This window comes from Oncorhynchus mykiss, chromosome 29, assembly GCF_057628025.1.
Source record: "Oncorhynchus mykiss isolate SJ-2025 chromosome 29, ASM5762802v1, whole genome shotgun sequence".
NCBI lineage: Eukaryota > Metazoa > Chordata > Actinopteri > Salmoniformes > Salmonidae > Oncorhynchus > Oncorhynchus mykiss.
The window spans coordinates 2,340,026-2,353,690 of record NC_143050.1 but is presented as its reverse complement, the minus strand read 5'-3'; the positions used below and the strand labels follow the sequence as shown (position 1 = coordinate 2,353,690).

The following is a 13,665-nucleotide window of genomic DNA, read 5'->3' as shown; positions in this document are numbered from 1 at the left end:
TTTCCACTTGCCTCTAAAGAAAGGTGTATTTCATGTTCAAGCATTCTTATTGGTTGGTTCAACTCGGATGACAAAAAGGCGTGTTGTGATTGGCCCCGCTTGTAGGTAGGGGGAGATCGCGAACGTCAGGTCTTCCCAGTATGAAAATGTAAGGGGTAGGTCACGTTCTGAATACTGTTTTCTATTTTCTATTTTACAATGTGTACAAGTTTGCTGTACGTTACTGATTTATACATGTGTGGGTATATGGTACCTGTTAGGGATTGAGGGGCTTTCTGGGATATGCTTTGGCAGATGATTGCTGTAAATAAGTGTGTTAGCTAACATACACCGATGTAATGGTCACATAAGCCGACTGCTAACACAGTTGTCTTCATGCTACAGCCATCAACATCATTAAGACAACTAATGTGCTGTTTCTAATTTAACGACAGGTATTTTACACGTTATATTTTGTATTGTATTTTTTTATTTATATATTTTGTTTGCTCAGTATGAATATGAAAATATGAAAATGTGATGCAAGGGATTTAACCATCATCAGCCATTAACATTATTAACTAACTTGCTGTTTCCTAACAACAGATAATAATATTTGGACAAAACACATGGAGAGTACGATTTACATTTGTTACACCCACAAAATGTTCTATAGGATTGAGGCCAAGGCTTTGTGATGGCCACTCCAATACCTTGACTTTGTTGTCCTTAAGCCATTTTTACCACAACTTTGGAAGTATGCTTGGGGTCATTGTCCACTTGGAAGACCCATTTGTGACCAAGCTTTAACTTCCTGACTGATGTCTTGAGATGTTGCTTCAATATATCCACATAATTTTCCACCCTCATGATGCCATCTATTTTGTGAAGTGCACCAGTCCCTCCTGCAGCAAGCACCCCTACAACATGATGCTGCACCCCCCCCCCCCCCCCCGTGCTTCACGGTTGGGATGGAGTTCTTCGGCTTGCAAGCCTCCCCCTTTTTCCTCCAAACATAACGATGGTCATTGTGGCCAAACAGTTCTATTTTTGTTTCATCAGACCAGAGGACATTTCTCAAAAAAATACGATCTTTGTCCCCATGTGCAGTTGCGAACCGTAGTCTGGCTTTTTTTAGGGCGGTTTTGGAGCAGTGGCTTCTTCCTTGCTAAGCGGCCTTTCAGGTTATGTCGATATAGGACTCGTTTTACTGTGGATATAGATACTGTTGTACCTGTTTCTTCCAGCATCTTCACACGCTGCGTGGTCCCATGGTGTTTATACTGCGTACTATTGTTTGTACAGATGAACGTGGTACCTTCAGGCGTTTGGAAATTGCTTCTGATGTCTTGGCTAATTTATTCTTATTTTCCCCTGATGTCAAGCAAAGAGGCACTGAGTTTGAAGGTAGGCCTTGAAATACATCCACAGGTACACCTCCAATTGACTCAAATTATGTCAATTAGCCTATCAGAAGCTTCTAAAGCCATGACATCATTTTCTGGAATTTTCCAAGCTGTTTATAGGCACAGGCACAGTCAACTTAGTGTATGTAAACTTCTGACCCACTGGAATTGTGATACAGTGAATTATAAGTGAAATAATCTGTCTGTAAACAATTGTTAGAAAAATGACTAAGTAGACAAAGTAGATGTCCTAACTGACTTGCCAAAACTATAGTTTGTTAACAAGAAATGTGTGGAGTGGTTGAAAAATGAGTTTTCCAACCTAAGTGTTTGTAAACTTCCCACCTGAACTGTATGTGGGAACTCCTTCAAGACTGTTGAAAAAGCATTCCAGGTGAAGCTGGTTGAGAGAATGCCAAGAGTGTGCAAAGCTGTCATCAAGGCAATGGGTGGCTACTTTGAAGAATCTCAAATATAAAATATATTTCAATTTGTTTACCCCATTTTTTGGTTACTACATGATTCCATATGTGTTATTTCATAGTTTTGATTTCTTCACTATTATTCTACAATGTACAAATAAAGAAAAACCCTTGAATGAGTAGGTGTGTCCAAACTTTTGACTGGTACTGTAGGTCTGATCAGTGTACAGTTATGTTGGTGTGTGTGTGTGTGTGTGTGTGTGTGGTACCTGTAGGTCAGGGTCTGGGTCCAGTAGGCTCCTCTCTCCACAGAACTGGCCCTCGTAACCATAGGAACAGTTACAATAGTACGCCCCAAAGGTGTTCATACACACTCCTCCGTTCTCACACTCCTCACGCTCACACTCGTTCACATCCTCATCACATCTGGAGAGGAGGAGAGATAGGTAGATAGGAAGAGGAGAGGAGGAGGAGCAGAAGGAGGAGGAAGAGGAGGGGAGGAAGAGGGGGAAAAAGAGGAGAGGAGGAGGAAAAGGAGGAGGAAGAAGAGGAGCGATAGGAAGAGAGAGGTAGAGAGGTAGAGGAGGGGAGGAGGTGGAGGAGGAGGAGGAAGAGGAGGAGAGGAAGATGAGGAGGAAGAGCAGGAGGAGGAAAAGGAGGAGAGATATGTAGATTGGGAGAGAGGGATACAGAGGTAGAGGAGGAGAGGAAGAGGAGGAGAGGAAGAGGAGGAGAGGAAGAGGAGGAGTAAAAGAAGGAGAGGAGGAGGAAGAGGAGGAGGAGAGATATATAGTTAGGGAGTTAGAGATAGAGAGGTAGAGGAGGAGAGATATGTAGTTAGGGAGAGAGAGAGAGAGAGAGAGAGGGGTAGAGGAGGAGAGCAGGAAGAAGAGGGTAGGAGTGAAGAGAGAGAAGAGAGACCTTTTAAAACTCAGTTTCCTTTAGGTCTAAAGCAAAACAACCCTGTTGAGAGCCATGTTGGTTGTCATTTTAATGACACACAGCTTGCAGTTGAAACAAGGCCTCCCACTGGGACAGAAGTATCATACACATGCCTCTGTCTCTCTCCATTAAATGATTTCTCCCGAAGTCTCTTTTGTAAAACTATCAATGAGTTCAACTTAACGGGAGCAAATGCTGTACCAAACAGCTAATATGTCTCTTTAGTTGTGTCTTTGGGGTGGATTTAGACAATTATCTAAGTCTACAAAGGCTTTTCATCTAAGGACATGTCAGTTCTCTCTTCTGTTTTCCCCATCTCTTTCATGTACATCTAAGGACAGTACCTGCACAGGGTCAGGCAGGCAGCAGCTGTCTGTGTGTAAATGTACTTGGTGAATGAAAGTCATTCTGATTCTGATAGAGTAACACTATCGTGCTAGAGTTAGTTTTACAGTAATAACAGACTTCAGGTAGAGTTCGTTTTACAGTAATAACAGACTACAGGTAGAGTTAGTTTTACAGTAAAAACAGACTTCAGGTAGAGTTCATTTTACAGTAATAACAGACTTCAGGTAGAGTTAGTTTTACAGTAATAACAGACTTCATGTAGAGTTAGTTTTACAGTAAAAACAGACTTCAGGTAGAGTTAATTTTACAGTAAAAACAGACTTCAGGTAGAGTTAGTTTTACAGTAAAAACAGACTTCAGGTAGAGTTTGGTTTTACAGTAATAACCTACTTCAGGTAAAGTTAGTTTTACAGTAATAACAGACTTCAGGTAGAGTTCGTTTTACAGTAATAACAGACTTCAGGTAGAGTTAGTTTTACAGTAATAACAGCCTTCAGGTAGAGTGAGTTTTACAGTAAAAACAGACTTCAGGCAGAGTCAGACAACAGTGTTCTGGTGTACTGTAAATGGTTTACTCTCTGCTGCTATCTAGTGGTGATTGTGTTTAACTCCCGAGTGGCGCAGCGATCTAAGGCACTGCGTCTCTAGTGGTGACTGTGTGTGTGTGTGTGTGTGCTTACATGAGTCCAGCGAGACCCCGGGGACAACCACAGACGAAGGCTGTGTCTCCAGCTGTACAGTCTGCTCCGTTCTGACAGGGGTTTGGTAGACACGAAGTCAGCTCCTCCTCACAGCGACCTCCAGTGTACCTCATACTGCAACTACACCTGAAACCTGACAGAGGAGAGACAGGATCAACTACACCTGAAACCTGACAGGGTAGAGACAGGATCAACTACACCTGAAACCTGACAGGGTAGAGACAGGATCAACTACACCTGAAACCTGACAGGGGAGAGACAGGATCAACTACACCTGAAACCTGACAGGGGAGAGACAGGATCAACTACACCTGAAACCTGACAGGGTAGAGACAGGATCAACTACACCTGAAACCTGACAGGGGAGAGACAGGATCAACTACACCTGAAACCTGACAGGGGAGAGACAGGATCAACTACACCTGAAACCTGACAGGGTAGAGACAGGACCAACTACACCTGAAACCTGACAGCGTAGAGACAGGATCAACTACACCTGAAACCTGACAGGGTAGAGACAGGATCAACTACACCTGAAACCTGACAGGGGAGAGACAGGATCAACTACACCTGAAACCTGACAGGGGAGAGACAGGATCAACTACACCTGAGACCTGACAGGGTAGAGACAGGATCAACTACACCTGAAACCTGACAGGGTAGAGACAGGATCAACTACACCTGAAACCTGACAGGGTAGAGACAGGATCAACTACACCTGAAACCTGACAGGGTAGAGACAGGATCAACTACACCTGAGACCTGACAGGTGAGAGACAGGATCAACTACACCTGAGACCTGACAGGTGAGAGACAGGATCAACTACACCTGAGACCTGACAGGTGAGAGACAGGATCAACTACACCTGAAACCTGACAGGGGAGAGACAGAATCAACTACAGCCTAACCCTGACAGGGTAGAGACAAGACCAATTACACCTGAGACCTGACAGGGTAGAGACAGGACCAACTACACCTGAGACCTGACAGGGTAGAGACAGGATCAACTACAGCCTAAACCTGACAGGGGAGAGACAGGATCAACTACACCTGAAACCTGACAGGGGAGAGACAGGATCAACTACACCTGAAACCTGACAGGGGAGAGACAGGATCAACTACACCTGAAACCTGACAGGGGAGAGACAGGATCAACTACTCCTGAGACCTGACAGGTGAGAGACAGGATCAACTACACCTGAAACCTGACAGGGTAGAGAGAGGATCAACTACACCTGAGACCTGACAGGGTAGAGACAGGATCAACTACACCTGAGACCTGACAGGGTAGAGACAGGATCAACTACACCTGAGACCTGACAGGGTAGAGACAGGATCAACTACACCTGAGACCTGACAGGTGAGAGACAGGATCAACTACACCTGAAACCTGACAGGGTAGAGACAGGACCAACTACACCTGAGACCTGACAGGTGAGAGACAGGACCAACTACACCTGAAACCTGACAGCGTAGAGACAGGATCAACTACAGCCTAAACCTGACAGGGGAGAGACAGGATCAACTACACCTGAGACCTGACAGGGTAGAGACAGGATCAACTACACCTGAGACCTGACAGGTGAGAGACAGGATCAACTACACCTGAAACCTGACAGGGTAGAGACAGGACCAACTACACCTGAGACCTGACAGGGTAGAGACAGTATCAACTACACCTGAGACCTGACAGGGGAGAGACAGGATCAACTACACCTGAGACCTGACAGGGGAGAGACAGGATCAACTACACCTGAAACCTGACAGGGTAGAGACAGGATCAACTACACCTGAAACCTGACAGGGGAGAGACAGGATCAACTACAGCCTAAACCTGACAGGGGAGAGACAGGATCAACTACACCTGAAACCTGACAGGGGAGAGACAGGATCAACTACACCTGAAACCTGACAGGGGAGAGACAGGATCAACTACACCTGAGACCTGACAGGTGAGAGACAGGATCAACTACACCTGAAACCTGACAGGGTAGAGACAGGATCAACTACACCTGAGACCTGACAGGGTAGAGACAGGATCAACTACACCTGAGACCTGACAGGTGAGAGACAGGATCAACTACACCTGAGACCTGACAGGGTAGAGACAGGATCAACTACACCTGAGACCTGACAGGTGAGAGACAGGATCAACTACACCTGAAACCTGACAGGGTAGAGACAGGACCAACTACACCTGAGACCTGACAGGTGAGAGACAGGATCAACTACAGCCTAAACCTGACAGGGGAGAGACAGGATCAACTACACCTGAGACCTGACAGGGTAGAGACAGGATCAACTACACCTGAGACCTGACAGGTGAGAGACAGGATCAACTACACCTGAAACCTGACAGGGTAGAGACAGGACCAACTACACCTGAGACCTGACAGGGTAGAGACAGTATCAACTACACCTGAGACCTGACAGGGGAGAGACAGGATCAACTACACCTGAGACCTGACAGGTGAGAGACAGGATCAACTACACCTGAAACCTGACAGGGTAGAGACAGGACCAACTACACCTGAGACCTGACAGGGTAGAGACAGTATCAACTACACCTGAGACCTGACAGGGGAGAGACAGGATCAACTACACCTGAAACCTGACAGGGTAGAGACAGGATCAACTACACCTGAAACCTGACAGGTGAGAGACAGGATCAACTACAGCTGAAACCTGACAGGGGAGAGACAGGATCAACTACAGCCTGCACCTGACAGGGGAGAGTCAGGCAGGCAGGCAGACAGACAGACAGACAGACAGACAGACAGACAGACAGACAGACAGACAGACAGGCAGGCAGACAGACAGACAGACAGACAGACAGACAGACAGACAGACAGACAGACAGACAGACAGACAGACAGACAGACACACACACACACACACACACACAGAGAGTCCTCACCACCAGAGGGCAGTTGTTTACAGGTTCCTCCATTGAGACAGGGCTGGGTCACACAGGGGTCAGGGTAGAGTACACAGCCGAGCTTCACCTCACTAAGGCCAGCTATCTCTGCATAGCGACTCCTCTTGTTCTGGAGAGGTAGCTCGTTACTATTCAGCACCAGCGACCTCAGACACCCCTGAAACCCATCCTCGGCCCGGGGCGGACCCCTCATTCCCCTCTCCCCGGGACCCGGTCCCCTCTCCCCGGGATTGGAAGTTGGAGGTCTGACTTGGGCACCGAAGAAGAAGGACGGATCGGGAGCGAGGGGCCAGAGTCGGACCGGCGCTCCGGCGGCCCTACGGCGTTCCACATAGCTGTCGTCTAATGAGAGGAGGGTATAGTTGCTGGTGAGTTCTAACGTCACGGCATGCCAGCGCCCATCGTTGATTGGTCTGCCGGAGATACCCATGATGCCCAGCGTGTTGTCACAGTCCAACTGGAACCACAGACGACCACTTTCGATCTGGAGGGGAGATTACATTAGAGGAGGGTGTCTGTGTGTGTGTGTGTGTGTCTGTGTGTGCGTGCGTGCGTACGTTTCTGAGTGTGTGTGTGTGTGTGCGTGCGTTTCTGTGCGTGCGTCTGTGTGTGTGTGTGTGTGTGTGTGTGTGTGTGTGTGTGTGTGTGTGTGTGTGTGCGTGCGAGTGTCTGTGTGCGTGCGTGCGTTTCTGTGTGTGTGTGTGTGTGCGTTTCTGCGTGTGTGCGTGTGTGTGCGTGTGTGTGCGTCTCTGTGTGTGTGTGTGTGTGTGCGTGCGTTTCTGTGTGTGTGTGTGTGTGTCTGTGCATGCGTGTCTGTGTGCGCGTGTGTGTGTACCTTCAGCATGGTGCAGGGGTTGGCCCGTGTGTACATGATGACTCCTCTACTCTGTAATGTTCTGATGCTTAGACCCAGTCTCATCTCTCCTCCTCCTCCCTGGCCTCCTTCTTTCACCCTGTACTTTATATAGCTATTACCTGAGAAACTCAGAGACGTCTGGCCTACACAGAGAGACAGACAGAGAGAGAGAGAGAGAAAGAAGGAGATAAAGAAGGAGAGAAAGAAAAGAAAGAAAGAAAGAAAGAAGGAGAGAAAGAAGGAGAGAGAGAGAGTGAAAGAGAGAAAGATTTGACCCCAATAACTACCGTGGGATATATGTCAACAGCAACCCATTAACCACAAACTCGTACATTTCCTCAGTGAACTCAATGTACTGAGCAAATGTCAAATGAGCTTTTAACCAAATTACCGTACGACAGACCACGTATTCACCTTGCACACCCTAATTAACAAACAAACCAACCAAAACAAAGGCAAAGTCTTCTCATGCTTTGTTGATTTCAAAAAAGGCTTTTGACTCAATATAAAGTGAGGGTCTGCTATACAAATTGATGGAAAGTGGTGTTGGGGGAAGAACATACAACATTATTATTAAATCCATGTAGATAAACAACAAGTGTGCGGTTAAAATTGGCAAAAAAATACACATTTCTTTCCACCGTGGAGTGAGACAGGGATGCAGCTTAAGCCCCACCCTCTTCAACATAAACAGTACCAGTCAAAAGTTTTGACACATTCACTCATTCAAGGGTTTTTCTTTATTTTTTCTATTTGAAAAATTGTAGAATAATAGTGAAGACATCAAAACTATGAAATAACACATATGGAATCATGTAGTAACCAAAAAAGTGTTAACCAATTCAAATATATTTTATATTTGAGATTTGATGACAGCTTTGCACACTCTTGGCAACCAAATCATGAGAAAACTAAAAGATAATTACTTGACACATTGGAAACAATTAACAAAAAAACAAACCAAACAAGAATGCTATTTGGCCCTAAACAGAAAGTACACAGTGGCAGAATACCTAACCTCCTGCCCAATGTATGACCATATTAGAGAGACATATTTCCCTCAGATTACACAGATCCACAAAGAATTTGAAAACAAATCCAATGTTGATAAACTCTCATATCTATTGGGTGAAACACAGTGTGCCATCACAGCAGCAAGATTTGTGACCTGTTGCCACAAGAAAAGGGCAACCAGTGAAGAACAAACACCATTGTAAATACAATCTTATTTCTGCTTATTTATTTTCCCTTGTGTACTTTAACCATTTGTACATTGTTACAACACTGTATATATATATATATATATATATATATATATATATATATATATATATATATATATAATATGACATTTGTAATGTCTTTATTGTTTTGAAACTTCTGTATGTGTAATGTTTACTGTTTATTTTTTATTGTTTATTTCACTTTTGTATATTATCTACCCCACTTGCTTTGGCAATGTTAACACATGAAAGAGAGAGAGAGAGAGAGACAGAGACAGCCCTTTATGGAGAGACAGCCCAAGAATTCACAAAATGGGCCAAACACCAAATTGAGACTCTGCACAAACAAACTCCAATTATTTTATGTACCCAGGCTGTATCACAACCGGCCATCACTAGGAGTCCCATAAGACGGTGCACAATTGGCTCAGCGTCGTTCCGGGTTTGGCCGGGGTCACTGTTTGGCCGGGGTAGGCTGTCATTGTAAATAATAATTTGTTGTTAAACTGAATAGTTATTAAATAAAGATTAAATAAAATTAAAAATTAAAAATGTAACCTATAACGGATCATGTTTCCACTGTCAGGATCCATAACCACATTACAGCTAAATATCCGCTGCCTGAAATTGACGCATGTTTTCAAGGACACATCTCAGATATTTCCGCCCTTCCCACCTCAGCACAAGAAAGCTCATATATGACAGTTAAATTACAAATCTGGGCACACGGGTCAGAAAATAGCATAGCGCCGACTTTGACAGGTTGAAATTGCAAACGAGTGTGCGTTTGACAATTGCGCTGGCATAACGCCAGTCCAAAAAATAGAGCCCAGAGCAAATGCATCGTGATTCAATGTTGAAACTCACATCACAAATATCACAAAGTCAATAGTTAACACTTTATACTCCTGGGAACTGGCCAAGTAGGCGTTCCTTTTGTCCAGGTGGGAAAGGGCTGTGTGGAGTGCAATAGAGATTGGAGTTAAAACCTACAGGAGGGTCTCTCTCCAGGAACGGGGTTGGAGTTAAAACCTACAGGAGGGTCTCTCTCCAGGAACATGGATGGAGTTAAAACCTGGAGTTAAAACCTACAGGAGGGTCTCTCTCCAGGAACGGGGTTGGAGTTAAAACCTACAGGAGGGTCTCTCTCCAGGAACGGGGTTGGAGTTAAAACCTACAGGAGGGTCTCTCTCCAGGAACGGGGTTGGAGTTAAAACCTACAGGAGGGTCTCTCTCCAGGAACAGGGTTGGAGTTAAAACCTACAGGAGGGTAGGGGAGGGCTTCCTCCTTCCAATCCCTTCATATAAACAATATTATCACCTGCACACTGGTCCATCCTGTCAGGCAGACACTGGCAGACAGAGGGCGCTGTGGGGCTGGAACGAACACACTGCATGTCTATTGGACAGGATTGTCCCTCACACTGCTCCTCTACGGGGTTGGGACAGGTACCTCCTAGGAGGGGGGGGGGGGGGGTAAAGAGAGACATAATAGAGGGAGGATAAAGGACAAAGTGGGGGTTAGAAAGATATAGCAGGGGGAGAGATGAAATGATCAAATTATGAAAATATGCTGTGTGTGTACTGACCTGGGCAGGTGCACGTCTCCATGCGGCTGTATCGTGGGGTGATGAAGCCGACTGTCGGGGTGCTGTAGGTGACCATCGCTCCACCCTCCACCACCAGGGCCTGCTCACACACTCTGTCCCCGCAGTCGAGCTCCCCCGAGCAGGCTGGTGCCAGTACCTCCGCCCCAGCCAGGACACCCTGGAGCTGCCCTCTCTGGCCTCCTGTAGCCGACTCCCCTCCCTGTCCTCTCCCTTCCCCTCTCCACCCCGCCTCCCCCATCCTGAGGATCAGCTCCTGTGAGGTTAGGTAGCCTCCACCCTCTCCTTCCCCCTCTGGTCTCTCCATGGCCAGGAGTAGGTCGATGCCCCCTGACATCGGCTGCACACCGAGAATGTGCAGAGGGTCCTGTTGTTGCTCAAGCGACGACGAACCCCAGCCGACTACGTCACGCAGCCTCTTTTTTAAAAGATAAAAACTGTATTAGTCATAAACTTTATTAGTCAAACATACAATGTCATTAACGAAACAACAACGTTAGTAATAATTTTCTAAGTAGTTTTACTCTTCCCTTCCAGGACAGAAAACAGATACAGAACACAAACCTGGAGAGGTTGGAGAAACAATCCTAATCCTAACCCCTTATATTAACCCTAACCCCTGGTACTAACACTAACCCCTGGTACTAACCCTAACCCCTTATATTAACCCTAACCCCTGATATTAACCCTAACCCCTGGTACTAACCCTAACCCCTGATATTAACCCTAACCCCTGATATTAACCCTAACCCCTGGTACTAACCCTAACCCCTGATATTAACCCTAACCCCTGGTACTAACCCTAACCCCTGGTACTAACCCTAACCCCTGGTACTAACCCTAGCCCCTGGTACTAACCCTAACCCCTGATATTAACCCTAACCCCTGGTACTAACACTAAGCCCTGGTACTAACACTAACCCCTGGTACTAACCCTAACCCCTGATATTAACCCTAACCCCTGATATTAACACTAACCCCTGGTACTAACCCTAACCCCTGGTACTAACACTAACCCCTGGTACTAACCCTAACCCCTGGTACTAACCCTAACCCCTGATACTAACCCTAACCCCTGGTACTAACCCTAACCCCTGGTACTAACACTAACCCCTGGTACTAACCCTAACCCCTGGTATTAACCCTAACCCCTGATATTAACCCTAACCCCTGGTACTAACCCTAACCCCTGGTACTAACCCTAACCTCTGGTACTAACACTAACCCCTGGTACTAACCCTAACCCCAGGTACTAACCCTAACCCCTGATACTAACCCTAACCCCTGGTACTAACCCTAACCCCTGGTACTAACCCTAACCCCTGGTACTAACCCTAACCCCTGGAACTAACCCTAACCCCTGATATTAACCCTAACCCCTGATATTAACCCTAACCCCTGATACTAACCCTAACCCCTGGTACTAACCCTAACCCCTGGTACTAACACTAACCCCTGGTACTAACCCTAACCCCTGGTATTAACCCTAACCCCTGATATTAACCCTAACCCCTGGTACTAACCCTAACCCCTGGTACTAACCCTAACCTCTGGTACTAACACTAACCCCTGGTACTAACCCTAACCCCAGGTACTAACCCTAACCCCTGATACTAACCCTAACCCCTGGTACTAACCCTAACCCCTGGTACTAACCCTAACCCCTGGTACTAACCCTAACCCCTGGAACTAACCCTAACCCCTGATATTAACCCTAACCCCTGATATTAACCCTAACCCCTGGTACTAACACTAACCCCTGGTACTAACCCTAACCCCTGGTACTAATCCTAACCCCTGGTACTAACACTAACCCCTGATATTAACCCTAACCCCTGGTACTAACCCTAACCCCTGATACTAACCCTAACCCCTGGTACTAACCCTAACCCCTGGTACTAACACTAACCCCTGGTACTAACCCTAACCCCTGGTATTAACCCTAACCCCTGATATTAACCCTAACCCCTGGTACTAACCCTAACCCCTGGTACTAACCCTAACCTCTGGTACTAACACTAACCCCTGGTACTAACCCTAACCCCAGGTACTAACCCTAACCCCTGATACTAACCCTAACCCCTGGTACTAACCCTAACCCCTGGTACTAACCCTAACCCCTGGTACTAACCCTAACCCCTGGAACTAACCCTAACCCCTGATATTAACCCTAACCCCTGGTACTAACACTAACCCCTGGTACTAACCCTAACCACTGGTACTAACCCTAACCCCTGGTACTAACCCTAACCCCTGGTACTAACCCTAACCCCTGGTACTAACCCTAACCCCTGATATTAACCCTAACCCCTGGTATTAACCCTAACCCCTGATATTAACCCTAACCCCTGATATTAACCCTAACCCCTGGTACTAACACTAACCCCTGGTACTAACCCTAACCCCTGGTACTAATCCTAACCCCTGGTACTAACACTAACCCCTGATATTAACCCTAACCCCTGGTACTAACCCTAACCCCTGGTACTAACCCTAACCCCTGGTACTAAACCTAACCCCTGGTACTAACCCTAACCCCTGATATTAACCCTAACCCCTGGTACTAACACTAACCCCTGGTACTAACCCTAACCCCTGGTACTAACCCTAACCCCTGATATTAACCCTAACCCCTGGTACTAACCCTAACCCCTGGTGTCATTAACGAAACAACAACGTTAGTAATAATTTTCTAAGTAGTTTTACTCTTCACTTCCAGGACAGAAAACAGATACAGAACACAAACCAGAAGAGGTTGGAGAAACAATCCTAATCCTAACCCCTTATATTAACCCTAACCCCTGGTACTAACACTAACCCCTGGTACTAACCCTAACCCCTGGTACTAACCCTAACCCCTGGTATTAACCCTAACCCCTGGTACTAACCCTAACCCCTTGTACTAACCCTAACCCCTGATATTAACCCTAACCCCTGGTACTAACCCTAACCCCTGGTACTAACCCTAACCCCTGGTACTAACCCTAACCCCTGGTACTAACCCTAACCCCTGATATTAACCCTAACCCCTGATATTAACCCTAACCCCTGATATTAACCCTAACCCCTGATATTAACCCTAACCCCTGGTACTAACCCTAACCCCTGGTACTAACCCTAACCCCTAGTATTAACCCTAACCCCTGATATTAACCCTAACCCCTGATATTAACCCTAACCCCTGGTACTAACCCTAACCTCTGGTGTCATTAACGAAACAACAACGTTAGTAATACTTTTCT

General features: G+C 46.2%; 1 protein-coding gene across 1 annotated transcript in view; it reads right to left on the bottom strand.

Annotated features, from left to right (window-relative positions):
* Positions 1–13,665, bottom strand: part of fat3b (FAT atypical cadherin 3b) — a 297,423-nt gene that overhangs the window by 36,665 nt on the left and 247,093 nt on the right. Inside the window, exons 60-65 of the mRNA XM_090226225.1 lie at positions 10,406–10,841; positions 10,138–10,272; positions 7,573–7,736; positions 6,717–7,221; positions 3,778–3,931; positions 2,077–2,233 (exon numbers count right to left, since the gene is read on the bottom strand). Of these exons, the coding sequence (XP_090082351.1) occupies positions 2,077–2,233; positions 3,778–3,931; positions 6,717–7,221; positions 7,573–7,736; positions 10,138–10,272; positions 10,406–10,841 (1,551 nt within the window). The remainder of the gene's footprint in view (positions 1–2,076; positions 2,234–3,777; positions 3,932–6,716; positions 7,222–7,572; positions 7,737–10,137; positions 10,273–10,405; positions 10,842–13,665) is intronic.